The sequence below is a fragment of the Pelodiscus sinensis genome, chromosome 3, assembly GCF_052426305.1.
Source record: "Pelodiscus sinensis isolate ZL-2025 chromosome 3, ASM5242630v1, whole genome shotgun sequence".
NCBI lineage: Eukaryota > Metazoa > Chordata > Testudines > Trionychidae > Pelodiscus > Pelodiscus sinensis.
Window position 1 is genome coordinate 82186396 of NC_143054.1, and position 20005 is coordinate 82206400.

A 20005-nucleotide genomic window follows, 5' to 3' on the forward strand; every position below is an offset into this window, starting at 1 on the left:
CATAGATGTTCCTTCAAGACAAGCACAATGGTGGGACAGTGTACAGCTTCCACAGCTTCTGCCTGTGTTATATCTGTGCTCTTCATAAACAGAGAACTTCAATCCACAGGACTCTCAATTCCACACTGCTAACCAGCAACAAATTAACTTTTCAGAAAAAAAAATCTAAATAGGAACATTTTGCAAAATGATTTAGCTCAAGAAAGCCTAACTATGTCAACAAGGCCAAACTTTCCAGTCTGAAGTTTTGTGAGACATGGTCATATCCTTTCTAGAGGTAGAGCTGTAAATCACATTATATAAATTTAAATTATGCTGAATATTATACATTGTGCCAAAGGAATTAGCAGGTATGGTCATAAAAGCCAATTTACCTCAATACTTATTCCACTTTAATAGGTTTTTTTTACCTGGAAGGAAAGTTTTGAGGCATTTCATTGTCAATTCAAGAAAAGGGCATTTGTTCACATTGGCTATCCAAACAAAATAATCAGTTCTCAGTATTTTCTATGCTGTCAGACACAGCCTATTTCAATGTATATTGTTGTGGATTTACTTACTTGATGAAGTAGGCATTGCTTATACACCCAGTGAAATTGGCATATTGAGTATTGATGGGAGAGCCACCAAAGTAGAACTTCTTGGCACTTGCAGGCGTTTGCTCTGTTCTGTGTCGAACTGGATTCTTTTTGCTATGCTTTTTGTCGTCTACTATCAGCTCATATCTGCAAAGAGAAATCGTCCTTTTCACAAACTCATTTTGAAAGAGTTTATTCAGAGTTATTACACAGTGTATGTTACATGCCAATGTTCCCATAATGCTGAGCTCAATGTCAGAGTCTTTAAATAGCAATATTTCTTTTCAAGCTATGCAATGAACAGACAGTGTGATAGCACAGAGTCCAATGGTCAAAAGCTAGTGAGATCTTGGAGAAACTCCTGCTGTTCAGAAAGCTACAGCACACTATGGCTAAAACTAAGAAAACTAACTGATCACTAGTGACAAGATGGAACCACTTTATAGGAAAGTGAGATACCATACGCATATTATATCATTTTGAGAGAAATCAAATCTCATTCTGCAGCATGTACACTAATTGCAACAGAAGCGAAGGAAGATTTCACCTCACTAATGCAGACTGTTTGTATTTGAAACATCAGATTCAGGCTTGGAAAGATGAGATGTTTACTGGTAAAGGTCAATAAGGGTACATCTATACAGCATCCTTATTTAGGAATAACATCCATTATTCCAAAATAACTATGTGAGCATCTACACCAGTGGTCCCCAACGCGGTGCCCGCGGGTGCCATGGCGCCCGCCGGGGCATTTGTGTGCACCCACCGACAACCTGGGCCAGCCCCGCCCCCGGCGCGCGGCGCACTGGAGGCGCCGGCCCCCTAGAGGCGCTGGCCCCAGGCGCGCGACATGCACCGATGCCTGGTGCGCGGTGCTCGGGTGGCCCCAGCCCTGGGGCACATGCGGGCGCGCGGCACCGGTGCCGGCCCCAGGCGCGTGGCTCGGGCGGCGGCGCCGGGTGCAAGGGCATCCCCACCCCTGGCGTGCCCCAGGACGCGTGGCCCCGCCCCTGGGTACCCGGCACATGAGTGGCCCCGCCCCCCAGGCGCCCGGCGCGTGAGTGGCCCTGTCCCCGGGCGCCCGGCGCGTTAGTGGCCCCACCCCTGGGCGCCCGGGAGCCTCTAAAGGTTGGGGACCACTGATCTACACTACTATCCCGTTATTTATTTGAAAATAATGGGTGGCTAATTTTGGAATTTGTAAACCTCATTCCATGAGGAATGACACCTCTTCCGAAAGAGCTATTTTGGAATAGCAGTAGCGTGGATGCTCCACTGCTGCTATTTCAAAATAGCTTTTCCCCAGGCCATTCAAAGTAATTACTCCCCAGTACTCCCTGAGTCTCTAAATCAAGGAAGCACATTCACATTAGGAGAGCCTGCCTCAGACTAATTTCCAGGCTTCCCTCTAGTGTAGACGTGCTATTTTGAAATAAGCTATTTCAGAGTATTTTTTCTGAAATAGCTTATTCCAAAATAATTGTGCAGTGTAGACATACATAGTGTTGATTTTATCCCCTCCCCCCCACAAACTGACTGAAGATGTTTCTATATATAATAATTTGAATTTAGAGTTAGGCAACGTAAGAGGAGTGCTGCATCAGAACTTATTAGAGTTTGGTTTTAGGCTTTTTACTTTATACATTTTGACATATGGGTTGTGTCTAGACTACAGGATTTTTTTGAAAAATGTGGCAGTTTTTCGAAAAAACTTCCCCTGCATCTAGATGTCGCCAAATTCTTTTGAAATTAAATTGAAAGAACGTGGCAGTTTTTTCGACCGCGGTAAACCTCATTTTATGAGGAAGAACGCCTTTTTTCGAAAGTGCTCTTTTGAAAAAAGGTGTTTTTTAATGCAAACTGTGTTTTTTCCAAAGAGAGAATCCAGATTGCTTGGGTGCCCTCTTTCGAAAAAGCATCTTGCTTTTTTTGAAAGTACTGGTTGTAGTCTAGACGCTTTTTTTTTTGAAAGAGGTTTTTTTGAAAGCCTCTTTCGAAAGAGGCTTGCAGTCTAGATGTAGCCATGGTGTTGACACAATTTGTGTTTCAGCAGTTATAAAACTTTAATTTTTTGAATCTCAGTGTTGACTATTATTACATAACTCTTGTTTGAGCCCACCATAGTCTGATCTTCCATAATTTTCCACAAGTGTGAACATTCAGGTTGATAAAAATAAAATATTGTCAATCCTAGATATTGGTCAATATAAAAAATGAATGCTGACTGGATCAATCAGATCTAGGTTCTGATCTGATGTGACAAAGCAGGTCAATATGCTTGTATGTCAGCCTTCATCATGACTACTCTTGCAGGGCTAAAGTTTCAAAATGTGACCTGTAAGCACATGCAATTTTGAGAAGAATTTTTCTTAAATGACACAAATTACAGACATGAAAACCGCCATTTCTGCAGAGAAGCTGGGTAAGTCAGGACATACGTACATAAGAGAGCTACATATCATGTACTACATGTGGTCGAATCAGAGATGTTGAACAGCTTTACCTTTCTGGAGAGACAGAAGTAATAATAAAATGGGTTTTGCCATCATTGTAGCGTTTCTCTTTTGACTGAATTTCAGTTCCCTTAGCATTTAAAACCACAGCACCATCATTTATAGAGACAAATAACATATCTGGCTGAAACACAAAGAATAGTTTGTTTCAGGAGCAGGTATAATACAGTATAATACAGAAAGCATTAAAAGTCATGTGAGCTTTCCTGCAATATTTATTTTCCTTTTTGCTTGTCAGATATGTATATTATTTCCACATCCCCTGGGTTTTAAGTATGTGCAGAGCAGAGCAGGTGATAAGTGAGATTTCTTTTTATATTAGCATCACCCTTTGAACCACAATGTTCTGGGGCAGGGATGGGCAAATACCAGTCAGGAGGATGGAGCCAGTCCACCAGGATTAGCCTCTGGCAGGCTTTCACGCTGTTGTAATTTCCCATGCCTCCACAGGTATGGGGGGAATCGCAGCTCCTGTTGGCCATGGATCGCTGTTCCTGGCTAATGGCAGCTGCGATCACCCAGCCCTGTAGAGTCACAGGTTCCAGGGATTAACCCTGGTGAACTGCCACTGTTTTATTGCCCACTCCTGCTCTGAGTATGGCACCTGATTATTTCCCACTGATGTGTGGCACAGGCTCTATCATTTCAGCAATTTATGGTGTTTGCATTCAATTTGTGATACTGGATTTCTCTTTTACTGTATTATAGAATATATGATATTCATACTAGTCACTGTGGTCAGCCCAGCATATTTATGTTCTTTTTCCCCCAATCAGATTGCAAATATGAACTTGACATAAACCTGTTTCTTAATTCATAATTGTCTATAGATATAAATCATTATGAGCATCAGAAATTTGGGACAGTAGCCCCAAACAACAGGAATAATTAAACAGGCATCCACATTTGGTTTTAAGGCTCATGCAGTCTGATCTTGGGAGAAGCTAAATATCTGAATTCCTGCTGGAGAAGAGGATACTTGCCAAGGCATCTCACAAGCTCAGGGTCTTAATTCTTTGGGTCAAAAGCAGAGGTGATGGGTAAGAAGGTGTGTGTTAGCCTGGTGCATTGTAATGGAGTCTCTCTCAGAACTATTTATGCTCACTTACCAACCTGTAAGTGAGTTTAAGCACCATGCTCCTTCCATTGCACACTGCAAAGAGGGAGCAGTTAGAGCAGCCTAAAGCTGCTGCTCATGGCTGCAAGGGGCCATTTCAGCACTGCTCCTTCTCACCACACAGGCATCCTATGGTAGGGATAGGATAGGGGAATGTATACCAACTGGGGACAAAGTCAGCTTTTTGGCAGATTTGTGTCACTAGAGGAGGAGTCAGACTGTAGCTCCACCAACTTAAATTCAAGGAGTTCTTTGCTTTCTGTTCCCTTGTATGTGTTTTTCCCTGGGAAAGGAATATTGCCATTATTATTATTTACACTGTGGTAGGCTCTTGATGCTCAAATCAAGATTGCAGCCCTGTTGTACTATTGCTGTGTTGAGACATAACCTGCATTAGTACTGTACACACTATGTGGAGTATAAATACACGTACGGCAGTTATATATATTGGGCCAAATCCTGTAGTCTTTTAGTTAGGCAAAAAATCTCATTGAAATCAATGAGATTTTGCCCAAATAAAGATTGAGCATTGCAGGATTTGGTCCATAGGCTGTAGAATATGAAAATTAGCCTGACAACATGTATTTCTAAACTGTGGTTTACTTTTTGGTTTTTAAGAAACGAAGCAGGAAATGATCATGAAATTCTTGTACAGTGTAGGTACCTAAACAAACAAATCAACAAACACATACTCACTCCTTCTGTATGATAGAATAGCAACCCATTGGGCTGCAAAGTCCGGAAGTTGAAGCCACCTTCAAATTCAGGAAAGAATGCTATTTTTTGGCTGGATGAAATATAGCTCTCTCCATTGAAATACGCCCTGCGGGATATCTGTATGCAAAGTCAACAAAGTCACACATGTGCTATAGGAAATATTTTTAACAATGATAAAACGTTGTCATAGAGGCCTCCCTTTCTCTTCAAACGCTGCTGGGACAATTTTCATATGAACGTTTCAGACTTGTCCTCTGGGTTTAAACTGATGCAAACGGAGTGGTGTGTTGTGAAAACATTAAGAATGTAAGAAAATAAGAGCAGCCATGCTGGATCAGACAAATGGTCCATCTCGCATAGTATCCTATCTTCTAATGGAAACTAGGTGATTCAGAGGGAATGAACAGAATAGGCAAGCACCGAGTGAGCCAGCCCCTGTCACCCACTCCCAGGTTCTGGCATTGAGAGGCTAGGGACACTTAATCTAGAGGGTCAGAAGTGCAACCCCAAGTTCTAATAGCCATTGAAGTCCTATTTTCTATGAATTTATGAGATTTTTTTTCTGAACCCTGTTACAGTTTTGGTCTTTACAACATCCTCTGGAAACAAGTTCCACAGATGGACCATGAGTTATAGAATCACAGAACACTAGAACTAGAAGGGACCTTGAGAGGTCATCGAGTCCAGTCCCCTGCCCTCACGGCAGGGCCACGCACCATCTAGATCATGTCTGATAGATATCTCTCTCATTTGCTCTTAAATAGCTCCAGAGATGGAGATTCCACAATCTCCGTAGGCAATTTATTCCAGTGTCTAATCACCCTAATGAAGCTTTTCCTAATGTCCAACCTAAACCTCGCTTGCTGCAGTTTAAGCCCCTTGCTTTTTGTCCTATCATCAGAGGCCAAGGAGAACAATTTTTCTCTCTCCTCCTTGTGACACCCTTTTATATACTTGAAAAATTGTTTGAAGTAGTATTTTTTTTGCTGCTTGTTAATGTAATTGGTGACCCTTAGTTTGTGGTTAGAATGAGTAAATAACCTACCTTATTCACATTCTCTATGCCATTCATTATTTTACAGACCTCTATCATGTTGCTTCTTATTCATCTCTTTTCCAAGCTGAAAAGGCCCAGTCTTTCTAGCTTCTCATCATACAGAAGCTGTTCCATAACTGTGTCATTTTTGTTGCCCTCCTCTGTAACTTTTCCAAGTCTAATATACCTTTTATGAGGTGGGGCAATAAGAACTGCATGAAGTATTCCAGGTTTGAGTGTACCATGGATTTATATTCATGGGTGGGCAATATTTTTTGACTGGGTGTCACTTCAGAAATTTTTGAAGTGGCCTCAGGCCATCTTGGAAGGGGCGTGGCTTCAGGTGGAAGGGGTAGGGCCAGGACACTTCCGTGCTTCCCCACTCACAGACCCTGATTGGCCTGGGGGTGGGGGAGCATGCAAAGTCTTTGCCCCCCACCCCGAGAGAACCGCCAGCTGTTCTGAACAGTTGGGCAGCTCCCTCTAGGTTTCCCCGTGCCTCTGGCAGTGGGAGGACACTTTGCATGCTCCCTCTGTTGCCCCCAGGTCAATCAGGGGCTGGGAAGGGGGAACGCATGAAGTCTCTCCCTGCCCTCACCCCGCAAGGGAGCGCTGCGCTTAGAGTGTCTAGACTACAATCGGTACTTTTGAAAAAGCAAGCTGCTTTTTCGAAAGAGAGCACCCAGGCAGTCTGGACGCTCTCTTTTGAAAAAGCACAGTTTGCATTCAAGAGTACTTTTGAAAAAATGCGCTATTCCTCGTAAAACAAGGTTTTCTGCAGTCAAAAAAACTGCTGCTTTCTTTCGATTTACTTTCAAAAGAATGCGGCAGCAGTCTAGATGCAGGGGAAGTTTTTTCGAAAAAAACCCTGTAGTCTAGACACACCCAGAGCTATAGGTTCCCCTGCATAGTATAATATCTACCTTAATTCTGTAATGAGTTCAACAAACACAGATTTCTGCTCCTGCATGAAACCCTGCTGATTTCAATGGGGCTCCGTGTGGGTGCAGATGTCTACTTGCAAGATCAAGTCCATGTAAATTATCTAGATTTACCAGATTTTTATTGTATTGAACAGAATGCTACAAGATAGAGGGCCGTTTGTACCAATGCCATCCCATTAAGTTCAATGGGGTTGTAATTGTATTGGTGAAAGCCAGGAGAGAATTGACCCACAGATTCCAAGGACATTTTTTTCTCGGGTCCCTGAGTTGTTTTCTGGCCAGAAAACAAGTATGCCCTTTGATTTTTCTTCTTGAACAGGATCATCCTAGAATTATTTGTTTATCTGTCAACTGAGGTGAAATGGTACTATGGAAATTAGCATTCCGTTGTTGTTTTTTCACATTTACCTCCTGTATTCCTCTTCTATCAAACACTCTTTTTGTAAGAATATTCTCCTTACTTCATGAAACAAAAATGGAGTAAAGAAGAACTATCTTCCCTTAGAATACAGCACATTATGAGTTGCAAACTGAATCCTAATGGCACAACTTTGGAAATAGCAGAGAAAACATGACTATTTTGTACTGCAATTCAGCATCAATGAGTTAAACATAGTCCCTGGGTTGAAGAATTTTCCTTCTCGTTATTTGAAATTAATATAGTTGATGGTCATATGCAGCGGCAAGAGTTTTTCATGACCCCTTGCGTGATGCTATACTTACAAGTGACTCTTCTGGACACCCATAACTGATTCCTAGGGTTCCTGGTTCCTCTAACAAGTTGAAATCCTTCTTTTGGAATTGGAAACCCTTCATGCAGCCCTTAAAGCCAGTATTTACGGAGAGGTGTGGGCTAACACTGCTGAAAAAAACAATTTCAAATATGTTGCAATTAGCTAATCCTATTCCTCACAAATGTACTTCCCCCCTTTAGTAGAAGGCATTCAGAAAGCTTATCACAAACCTCTTGCCCTGTAGATCCCGATCCCAATCCCAACTCTATCTGTAGTCAATATCTACCCATGTAGCTACATCAACATTTCTAAATGTGAAGGAGGGAAATTGATGACTATGCTGAAAAAATCATGTAGAGAAATCCTAGTAAAATTAAATTAGTAACTGAAATTAAAGAATGTTACATGATTTCTATTTTTAATAAAGAAAAAAATAGGGGTTTTGATTTTTACCTTTTGAACAAATCTATGAAATTTATGTTTCAGTTTTCTTCTATGAACTGCCTCTGTAGGCAATTCCATTCTCTTCTCAGGAAATAGGACTCAACTGGCAAAACAAATAATACTAACTGGGATAACAGATTTGGGACCAGTTTCTGATTATACATACACCCAGGAGTCTTTGACTGAATGGTTTCAGGATACTAAAGGAGAGCAGAACATGGCTTTCAGTGATCCTTTTATTGTCAGGTTTGAGATAGCTGGCACAGTAATCTATACAGATTACTAGAAGATTTACCCAGCACCGCTTGGGTCCTTAAATCAAATAAGTTTTGTTTTTCTTCATGTAAATCATTGTTCTGGAGTGGGGCCAAGGGTGAAGGGTTTAATATACAGGGTGCCCTGGAGAGAGAGGACAATCACAGCTCTCTCCCACCATAGCAGTTTCAGGCAGTTGAGAAGTGCCTGTCCATGGCCACCGAAGCTGCAGCAGGCATAGCTGTAGGAGGGATACATGGAGGGATACATGTACTCTTGCTGGGGGACAGACACCCAGACAAACAGACACACAGACAATCTTTGAACTATATAGTAGATAGTTGTCCCTTTCTCCACCCTTACCGGCCCAGTAGGGTTATAGCTGTCCCAATCCCCATCTCTGGCCCCTGGCTGCCCCCCTATGGTTTTTCTTCAGTAGAACTGTCCCTCCTGCCAGATTCCTCCCTTTCCATTTTATGAGAAACAATCAAATTCCAGGCACAACCTTACCTATCTTTAAGCTCTGATAAGAGGAAGCTGCATAATCAAATTTGGTGATCCTAGATCTTACTATTCACGAGCAGTTCTTGAACAAATGGACTTACAGACAGATGGACAGACAGATGCACATTTCTAAAATATATAGTAAGATTCTCTCTCGCACGTATTTTTTTTGGTTGTGCTCATCATAATAGTATTTGAGCATCTAACATCAGTGAATGTAAAACATTAGAGCCTACAAGTCCACTCAGTCCTACTTCTTGTTCAGCCAATTACCAAGGCAAACAAGTTTGTTTACGATAATGGGAGATAATGCTGTCTACTTCTCATTTACAATGTTACCTGAAGGTGAGAACAGCCATTCTCATGCCTCTGTTATAGTGGCAGTTGCAACATATTTACATGCCAGATATGCTAAATATTTGTTTGCCCCTTCATGCTTCAGCTTTGAGATTGCAAGTTTATCTTTTGTTTGTCTTTTTACAGTGAAAATATTTATAATACAAATAATAATATAAAGTAATCATTGAGCGCTTTGTATTCTGTATTGAGTAGTTTTAAAGTTATTACTTTTCAGTTTTGCTTGATGTCCCTTTGTTCTTATATTATGAGAAAAAGTAAACAGATATGTTCAGTACACCTTCTCCATACCATTCATTATTTTATATTACACACACTAACACTACATTAAAAGAACATTATTAAGTTTGCAAAGTCAAGCACTTAAAAGGAAGGATATGGCAGAGTTAATGTTGCCTGTGTAACTTTAATTCAGCCATCTTTTCTGTATGCATTATGAGAAAATCTTTAATTATTATTTTCCCACAGGATTCCCCCATATTGCCCAGTATGGACGGTGCCAGCTATGTACATTTTCATTTTCTCCTCATTGTTCACTGTGTGGCATCAGTCATTTATTACACACTATTCACACCCCGATTAAGGATGAAAATATTCACTAATTTTGGGCACCAAATGTGAGATGACAAGAACCTAATATTTCAGAGTGTTTAGGCCTATGTATAACCTCATTTATTCAGTGCAAAGATCCCACTGACTTCAGTTACAGCTATGAGTGTTCTGCACTTCTGCAAGTCAAGAATTCAGGGTCTCAAATCAGGATCTCAAACTAAAAAATGAGGAACACAAATTCAATGACTACTGGTGGTAAGTTTGGTATAAGTGGCTCGTCCTGCTTCACAAGGCAGTTTTGTGGCAGAGGGATAGAATCCAAGTTTCCAAAGCAGCATTCAACTGCCTTAGCCATGAGACCCTCCTTTCTTTTCCATTAGTCCCCTGCCTCACTCACTGCACACCTTCTGATTTCTGCAACAAATTGAGTAGTGTCCTACAGTCTCCTTTGTAACACAGACCTGATTAATCCTTTTCACTGAAGGAGGCAATGGTCCTATCATTATAGGAAAACGGCTGAACTATTTTGGCTGCAAAAAAGAATTCCAGCACGGAAAATTTTCACCCCACATAATTACAGTCTGGAAACTGTATAAGCAACAGAAAACATACATTACAAAGGGAAGTGCAATAATGTAGTAGCAGCTCTGCCACCATTTCCACTATGCTGCGTCCTGCTTTATTCATATAAAAAGACCTTCCGGCTGAAGCTGAAATAGGAGCAGAGAGTGTTCATGATCTTATTCCTTCTCATTTTAGGAAGAAGGACCTGTACTGCTAATGGAACTATGCTTAGCTTTTGACCAATGGTTTGGGGGGGAAAGAAAAGGCACCCTGTGCTCTTCCCTCACACCTTTGCACATATAACAGCTACATTTGGGCCTTCAGATAAACAGAAACTGATTTTAACTCAGGTTTATAGTGGGAAAAAAACCTTTACGTGAAAATATGATTGACAGTGAGATATGATGTCTGTATTCATAAACTAAAGGCATTTTGCTCAAAGTAGAACACTCATTGAAAGGAAGGGGGATTCGCTTTTCTTATGTACCTATATGTACATACATTAGTTTTCGTATACTCTGTAAACATTACTTTTTGTCCCAATTGTATTGCTCTCTCTTTTATCCTCTGTTGAGACTCTTTTGGGCCACATGACTCATTTCAGCCAGCAGCAGAGCTACAGCCATCTTGGATCAATGTACGAATGTCAAATACTTCATACTTAGAGCTATCAGCAAATTAAAATGGAACCCTAGGAGCTGTTTTCCATGAAGAAGCTAAGGTGGTAAAACACACCTTCTTGCAAACTATTGTGCAACAATCAGATAAATACTGATGGAACTGTCAACAAACCTGGACTTCAAGATCTCGGAAGGAGCTCCTCCTATGTAGATATCAGTGAATGGAATTGCTTTCTTTTCATTTTCCACACTTTTTATATGTTGTCTGGCTACCACCAAGATCATCTTTTTAGAATTGTGATATATGACAGAAATCTGAAAGGAGAAATTAACAGTTAAACTCCAAACATCCAAAAGTACTGTCTTGTAGAAATTATCATACTGGCTTTGTCAATCTGGCATTTTTAATAAAAAGGAGTCTGTAATTATTAGTTTATTGTATTTTTAAAATGTAATAATTATTCTAATTAGTCAAAAAGAGGATGGTGAATCAGTGGAGCACTGACCACAATGGCTAGTTGTGAGCTCATTTCAATATAATGATTTCTCTACTGACCGAATCTCAGTCCCTCTTTCATTTGTTGTAAAAATAAGTATGGACCAAATTCTGGTGTAAGTGGAGCACTACCATTGTTTTATTAGACAATTTGGATATATGCCTTTAAATCTGCTTTTACTGTTGAAACTTAGGGTTTAGTTCTGCTGACACTTACACAAGTTAAATAGCACTGTAACTCTACTGATATCTGTAATCAGACTCCTAAATGGCACCACATAAGTGAGAGAAGAATCTTGCCTTATAGTTCAATTTTGTTAATGTCATGGTTACAGTTATGATGGCTTGAAGCAAAATCTCTGGCACCACAATTCCGCTTCAGACTGTCAGTTTTTGAGTTGCTGAAATCCGTAAATAAGTGTCTATAATCCCAACCTCAATATTGAATTTAATCAATATTAAAAGTAAATCCTTTTGTGTTGAAATGGGAGTTCAGCACTATGTAATGCACTAGCTGCTAAAAGTGATTGGGTTAAAGCAGTGACACACATATTTGTAGTTATAGAGAACCTTATGAAGTCTTTCCTCTGGATATATAGTTTTATTTTTAATTTTAATATTTTTAATATTAGCATCTTGTTTTCTTCCCAGAGTTCCTTGCCACTTGATAGCAAAACTGACACATTTAGTAGTGTATAAAATCTGATCCATCATCTTTTGGTTCTTTAATTATAAGGGAAGCAAGCTAGCATTATGCTTCATTATTCTTGGTCCAGCTAGCTAAATAAAATTCTTTCACATCTGTTCACCTCATGGAATTTGGCATCATTTATCTGGGCCTTCTTCATTGAATCCTCAAGAAGCACGGGGCCAGAGCTGAAGCCAAAGTCATAGCGCAGGCTGAGGAATCCATTCTGCATCACTAGACTGAAGAACATACTCTGTACAAAACAAACAGCATTAAAGGGAAAGTATACAGGCATCACTTTAATACAAGCAACATAGAGATGAATATACTATATGACTAGAGATGGTTGAACTATTCATTATGAACAATTTATAAACTGAAAATGGACTTTTACCTATTTGCAAAATTATCACATTTTTCCTGAATTTATTTTTGTTAATAAATTGTTAGATAAATAGTATTGGATTTGGATTTTTGGAAAAATACTTTTTTGAAACTGATATTTATTCAGTATTCTGATTTAGGTTTTCAGGCTATGTCATTGGTCACCTACCCCACATGCTACAGATTCTATTCTTGGGCTGGATAACCAAAATTTTATTGTGATGAGGTGGGCGAGGTAATATCTTTTACTGGACCAACTTCACTTGGTGAAAGAAACGAGCTTTCCAGCGTACACAGAGTAAACTTGAAATCTTGTTTCTCTCACCAAGACAGAAGTTTATCTAGTAAAAAATATTATCTTACCCACCTTTTCTCTCTAATGTCCAGGAACCCACAAAGTGACACCAACACTGGATATGAAACTTTATAAGCAGAGCAACACTCAGAGAAATCATTAAGTAGTGAATTTTTCAGGGGAAAAAATGGGATGCATTTATGTAAGAGAGAAACATCAGGAAACAGAAGGACTAGGAAATCGAGTTATCTTTGAATTCAAGTTATGTGGAATAGAAGTAGTTTGATAAACCATATATAAATGTCAGGGAGCATGCTAGATCAATTTATATCAGCTGGGGATCTAGCCAGATGTTTATTTTTATATTTTTCTAACATTAAGATGACTAAACCTCAGAAAACACCACAAAAAGTATAGGCCAAATTTTTAAACACAATACAAATAATTAGTTTTTTGCATATTTATGAACTGTTCATATAGAACATAACAGTGGGATCTGGTCTGGTACAATCCAACCAAATATGTACATCAACAGGACTGGTCTTCAACAGCCTATGTTCTATATGACTATAGTTTCCATCATGAGAACAAAGCACATAATTACAAAGCGTATATAGTTCAGATCCAATTTTGGGAATTTCTGCTCAGAGGAAACCAATTACTGATCCACTATAGAACAGTCGTTCAAATCCCTCACAACGTGTGCAGAAGGGAACTTTCACTTTCACAATGTAATATACATCATCAACATTTGGGGTATTTCATTGAAACTGTTCAGAAGAAGCACAAAAGAACAAGTGATAGTGTAAGAACAAATTTTTACACTCACTCCATTAACCATCAGGAAAATAATCCCATTGTCTGTTGGTGTTCGAACTTCTATGTCAAAACGAGTCACCTGGCTGAACCTTCCCCTTCTCTCAATGTTCCTCACCAAAGCATAGCCAGAGCCATCAAAGAAATAGCTCACAGCTCGGCTCTGAGTGAAGGCCAGCTTATTCCTAGCAAGGAAAAGAACACAAAAACACACAAGAATCAGAGACCATCTCAGATCACACTTAATATTTATGACCCTGCACTATAGATCTAGGGAGAAGTTAACATTTGAGTGTAAAAGTTTACAACACTTTCTTTCTTGGAACATTAATTGTGATTTTTATTTATCCCTGAGAGGGACAAAAACTTTAGCCTCAGACCATTTTTACTGCTGTACGAGAAATTCCCTGAAAAATTATTTAGGGCTTTGATATTTTATCATAAGGCCATATGCTGATTTTGTGTTACAGGATCATAAATTTGTAGGTGTGGAAGGGATGCTGAGAAGCCATCATATTCAGATCCCTGCACTGATGCAGGACCAAGTAAACTGACTATCCCTGAAAAATGTCTGTGTAACCTCCTCTTAAAAATTTCCAGTAACGGGGATTCCACCACCTCACTTGGAAGCCTAGCCCGGAACTTAACTACGCTTTTAGTTAGGAAGTTTTTCCTAGTATCTGACTTGAAACTCCCTTGCTGCAGATTAAGCCAATTAGTACTTGTTCTGCCTTCAATGGACCCTGAATAATAATTGATCACTGTCCTGTTTATAACAACCCTTATCATATTTGAAAGGTGTTCTTGTGTCACCCCCCTCAAGATTACTCATGCCCAGTGTTTATTTATATTTGTATGTTAGGAAGTGGAAAGTTTTGAGGCTCATTCTTGAATTGATATTAAGGGCCACAAGCCTTCTTGATTATAGCCAGAGGTTTACTTTTTAAGGGTTATTGGGTCCTCAGTTATGCAATAGATTTACTTTCCCTACATTGATATAGAGATGTGGTTTTCCACTCACAGTACCTGCTCCCTGTAAGAGAGATTTGGGGGGGAAATCCTATATTCGAATTGCTCTCTTCAGCTGTATTAACACCTGCATTTATTTCCAACAATACCAGAATTTCAATCTGATCTTAGAAATATATATCAAAATGTAACACAAAACTGTACTTTCTGACTACTCCAGGAAGAAGTCTCCCATAGATATTCATGGTAAATGAGCTTTCCAGTCTCCCTTTATTTTAAGTGACACATGTCTCATTCTCTCTCCAAATGGCTTAAAAACCACCCTTCATCAGAAGAATTTTTACCAAATAGTTCAGGAGCATATGACAAAAATGGTTCCATTTCAGAAGAGTGAATAAGTCAATTTGGGAAAATTTGTGGTAATGGAGAGTAACAAAGAAAATCAACAATTGTAGCACAGATGAAACCAGTTGGTCTGAACCACAGTTTAAAGTTAATATTATTCTGAGATTCTTCTCTAAAAGGAAGCAAATGAAGTAGTACAAAAGCATGTGCGTTCAGCCTTTCAGTTCTGCAAACACTGCAGGGTAAAAGAAAACTTCATTGTAACAGTAGAATTTTCCTCTACCTGGCACAAGGTGGCGAAGCGGTGGTGTTCATATTGTAGATGTGCTTGAAATTGTATAAACTGATTATATCATCATTCAGAGTGACCAGTTCCAAGCAGCCAATGAAGCCAGGCAAATTTAAACTGGGAGGGAGCTGTGCGAAGAAGGAAACAAGGGCAAAAGGATAAAGTTAGCACATGTTTTTTGTTCGGGGATGTCAAATTCATTTGTTCCTGAGATCAGTTTAATTTCTGAAGGTTAGTATTAAGCTGTCTACACACTACAGACCTTACAGTGACACTGCTGCTGCTGTGCTTCTCTGTGGTCTCCTGTGTAGTTGCCCTATGATGGCAGCAGAGAGCTCTCCTGCTGACAACCCCAACTCATGGCGGCAGCTAAATTGATGGGGGACACTCTCCCACCAACATAACACAGTCCACACTGGTGCTTTTGTAGATGAAAATTACGTTGGTTGGTGTGTGTTTTTTCACATCCCTGAGTCACAAAAGTTTTAGTGGTAGTGTAGACAAAAGTGGGTGAAGTAATATATTTTATTGGGCCAACTTCTGTTGATGAGAGAGACAAGCTCTCAAGCTCACATAGGGCTCTTCTTCAGGCCTGGGAAACATATCCAGAGTGTCACAGCTAAATACAAGTTGGAACAGATTGTTTATCATAAATAGTTAACATATTTCAAGGGACCTTTCAGGGTAAAGTGGCCTACTAACATTAAAATTAAGGTGGCCTCTTGAAGTTAGTGACCTAGAAACAGGAGTGTTGTGTCTGTGCATGGGGATAGACAGTTATGCCGTGGTCTACAAAGGAGTAATGAATGACTGTTGAAAAGAACAAAAGCTTAGATAGGACAACTACAGGTGAGAATTTTCATCATAGTTTTTAAATAAAACAGGCAAAAAGACATTAAAAACAAAAGAACAGTGAAACTGGGTAGAACCAAAGGTCCATCTAGCCCAGTATCCTGTCTCCTGACACTGGCCACTGTGAGGTGCCCCAGAGGGAATGAACAGAAGAGGTAATCATCCAGTGATCCATCCCCTGTTACTCATTCCCAGCTTCTGACAAACAGAGGCTAGGGACACCATTCCTGCCCATCCTGGCCAGTAGACATTGGTGGACCTATCTTCCATGAATTAATCTAGTTCTTTTTCGAACCCTGTTATAGTCTTGGCCTTCACAACATACTATGGCAAAGAGTTCCACAGGTTGACCATGTGTTATGCATTGTGCTTTTGTTTGTTTTAAACCTACTGCCTGTTAATTTTATTTGGTGACCCCTAGTTCTTTAGATATGAAAAGGAGTAAATAGCACTTCCTTGTTTACTTTCTCTACAGCAGTCATGATTTCATAAATCTCAATCATATCCCTCTTAGTTGTTTCTTTTCAAGATGAAAAGTTAGATTTTAGGGTAGATGGGATGATTTATGACTAATCCCTAATCTGCTTTAGCCAGATTACACAATTTATTATCCAAAGACATGAAGAACAACTCCGTGCATCTTGAAAGGTTGTTTTTTTAGACCAACAAGAGGTTGGTTAAAAAAATTACTTCACCCAGTTTTCTCTCCGACATCCAAAGAAAAAACATTTTCATGAAACTCTAAATGGAAATATCCCCCAGTATTTTGTGTTAATTTTATTTACATCCCTTTATTCCCTACGGGCCATTTCATACCTCAGCAAAAGGAAAAAAAGAGCACAGAAATTGTAGGAGATTCTCTCATACTCATGAAACTCATGTTTGCCAGTAGCTAAAGTTCAGCAGAGATTATTTTAAATAACTCAACAATGATTACTGCAAATTGAATCTAAATTGCCTTGTTAGTGAAAAGAGAAAAAAATCAAGTGATATAAAACCAAAATGAAAATAAAGTTAACAGAATTAATGCAGCAGTCTTCCAATACTAAAAAAACAATCTGCACTGTAGAACAGGGATAGGAGCAGTAAATGTTTCATCAGCACATTATCTGCCTGTTACAGACTTAATTAATTGGCGTATCAGTTGACTTTTTCCAGTCATATCAGATGTTCATTAGGATTTAGTAATTCTTCTAAGCCATCTTTGGTACACAGACTTACATCCCGGAATAGATATTCACTGATGAAAGCCTTTAAGAGTCATTGATATTTAGAAAATGATCTTCCAACCAATTTTCACAGAGGTAGCAAACAATTTATAATTAATATTAGGAACAAATGAATATCTATACCTTAAATTTTGCAGGCTATCTACACTCCAGTAAACTGAGGCCACTATCACATTTCAAATAGGACATCAGACAGCTACCCAGTGTTGATAGAGTATGGCAGAAATCATTCTTTGTTCAGCAGGGCTACTAGGTGTCCATCTAGAACAATAACTATGCAATTTTTCTAATTACATATCAGAAACTTTTACTGTAGCTCAGATGAACTTTTACTGATCAGCTTCCTGTGCTGGACATGCTGTGTACAAGGCAACACTGGTGAGTGCTGCAGATTGCACGGAACTTGTTGAAGAATCATAATGTGGTAAGGGACTTAAGGTCGTTTCCAGTATCCATACCTTTGCATTAATGACAAGTTTGTAAAGCAAGTCCCAGTAACACAGCTTTGATTTATTTAAGTTTGAATATATACAAAGAGTTATTTGATCTACCTTAAAGTTTGGAGGAACTCCACCAACATAGAAAACGGTATTTTTGGGCTCCAAATCCAAAAGGGAGTCAGCACCAAGGACCTCTCCTTTCTTGATGAATTTTTCTTCAGCAGTGCTGCTTGGGCTTGGTACAGTTAGAAATATTTTTCCATGCTTTCCCATCCTGTTGAAGGAATTTGGAGAGAAAGAGGGCTTCATAGTCAAATCTTTATTTGATGGTTAGAGATAAGAAACAGGAAAAGAGAATTAAAAAAACCTGTTTTTTGTATTGTTTAACATAAGTATTTTCTCCACCATAGAAGTGTCACTCATCTGGTGTTCTGTCTGGGACCAAAGTGAGAAACTTATAGAGATTGGACTGGACTCCCCTTCCACTTACAACTTGAACCTGCCCCCTACGAGTAAATAGGAAATTCTACTGACTCCAATGGAAGCAGGATCAGATTCTTAGACTTGTGCCAATGAATAGCTCCATAGAAGTTGCACTGGTGCAAAAATAGTCCAAAAGAGATTCAGACCCAATTGCTTTTTCTGGAGTTCTTGAGACAAATATTTAGATCAGGTCAGGATCAGGAAGAAATGGAGAAAATATGTTAATTCCAAAAGAGACATTTCTGTTTTCTTGTCTTTTTCATCTTTCCCCAGACTGCTTTTTTGTCCAACCAAAGAAAGTCTTTTTAAAGTCACTGTTAGCCTGAGGTGGACATTCTCCCTTTTCTTTTACAACTGATTTAAAAACTCTTCTCTGTCTTTACTGTATTTAGAACATCAAATGGAACAGATGCCATATAGAAGTGAAAATAATCAGGAAAGGGTTCTTCACTTACAATACTGTAGTTTTCAAGGGACTCATATTCCTATGGAATTCTGAATAAGATTGGCTGGATTAGCTACCTCATCCCATAAGGTAGTGCTAGATACTATTGGCTACTGATGACTGACTTGTTCATTTCTGAAATTCTCAAACCAAACTGATCTCAGAAGAAATAGAGCAGCTCCATATAAACATTTTACCTCTCAACTTTGATGATACTGAAGTAAGCAGGCCAAGAGCTGATGGGCTTGGAGTCTAATGGTATCTCCACATCTCGACCGCCGAGATTATAAATATACACCAGGTTATCATTCTTGATTGCAAGACCCATATAATCTTTTGCCTGAAACATCAATGGGTTGGGATGTTAGGGCTACTTGATTTATCCTTGATCTAAAGAATCTAATAAATGTTAGATAGGTATAGAAAGAAATATTTATGTACAACTAATAAACTGAAGTGCACATTGTTTCAGTAGAAGGGAATGCAGAGGACAAAACTGTCCCAAAAAGAATGGCTTCAAATTCATTTTGGATGAAGTTTTACTGCCAGGTCAAATATTTCTAGGATATTTTCTGAATGAAATCTATAACGTGTTATTGTATGTGCCTACTGTTTACTAGGCACTATCAGTATAGGAAGTGGCCACGAGGCTTGTCCAAGGACATGGATATGATGCACCATAATCAGATCTTCTCTCAGAGAGGAATTTCGTAGTCTATATGCACAGTACATAGAAATTCCTTTAAAAATAAATGATTAAAGAGAAAAGCCCTTGACATCACCTTTCCAAACTATTAACTGGTCCAGACTGCACATGATTTGTAAGATGCGTCTTTTTTTTGTTTTTCTTTAACAGTAATAGTTTAACTATTGCTTCATAACACCTTTCGATAATGACAGTGAAACCCTTTCTAAGTGTCCAAAAGTAGATAGGTGGAGGGTATTCAGTGGCAGCAGCACATGCCACAGGCAAAGAAACACTCTTATCTCTAAGACCTTTGAACTGGAAGACTTGAAATCTACACTGTCAGCAGTGCTGTGCTGATTACATGTGACCCTCAAAAGCCCGGCAGACAACAGCAGTAATTGCTTCTAAACAGTTCAATACCAGTTGAGCATGGATGGCAAGCGTAGTTTACAGCAGCCAGTCTCTGTATCTCAGTGCACCAGGCAATGTAATTTGCTACTTGGGTAGAATACTTTATTGGAGCGAGGGAAAATGGCAAGGATGGGATAGCTTGGAAAAACTAATTCACTGCATGCATGACCAGCATCAGTCATATATTTCCGTTGAAACCCTGATAGTAGAAAATAGAGAAATGTTGCTGAAAAGTCCACA

General features: G+C 39.3%; 1 protein-coding gene across 1 annotated transcript in view; it reads right to left on the reverse strand.

Annotated features, from left to right (window-relative positions):
• The window catches only part of LAMA4 (laminin subunit alpha 4), a 141320-nt gene that overhangs the window by 21191 nt on the left and 100124 nt on the right, over window positions 1-20005 (reverse strand). The window contains exons 20-29 of the mRNA XM_006123223.5: window positions 18864-19006; window positions 17850-18012; window positions 15212-15345; window positions 13628-13799; window positions 12241-12372; window positions 11108-11250; window positions 7629-7767; window positions 4905-5042; window positions 3082-3215; window positions 561-725 (exon numbers count right to left, since the gene is read on the reverse strand). Of these exons, the coding sequence (XP_006123285.3) occupies window positions 561-725; window positions 3082-3215; window positions 4905-5042; window positions 7629-7767; window positions 11108-11250; window positions 12241-12372; window positions 13628-13799; window positions 15212-15345; window positions 17850-18012; window positions 18864-19006 (1463 nt within the window). The remainder of the gene's footprint in view (window positions 1-560; window positions 726-3081; window positions 3216-4904; window positions 5043-7628; window positions 7768-11107; window positions 11251-12240; window positions 12373-13627; window positions 13800-15211; window positions 15346-17849; window positions 18013-18863; window positions 19007-20005) is intronic.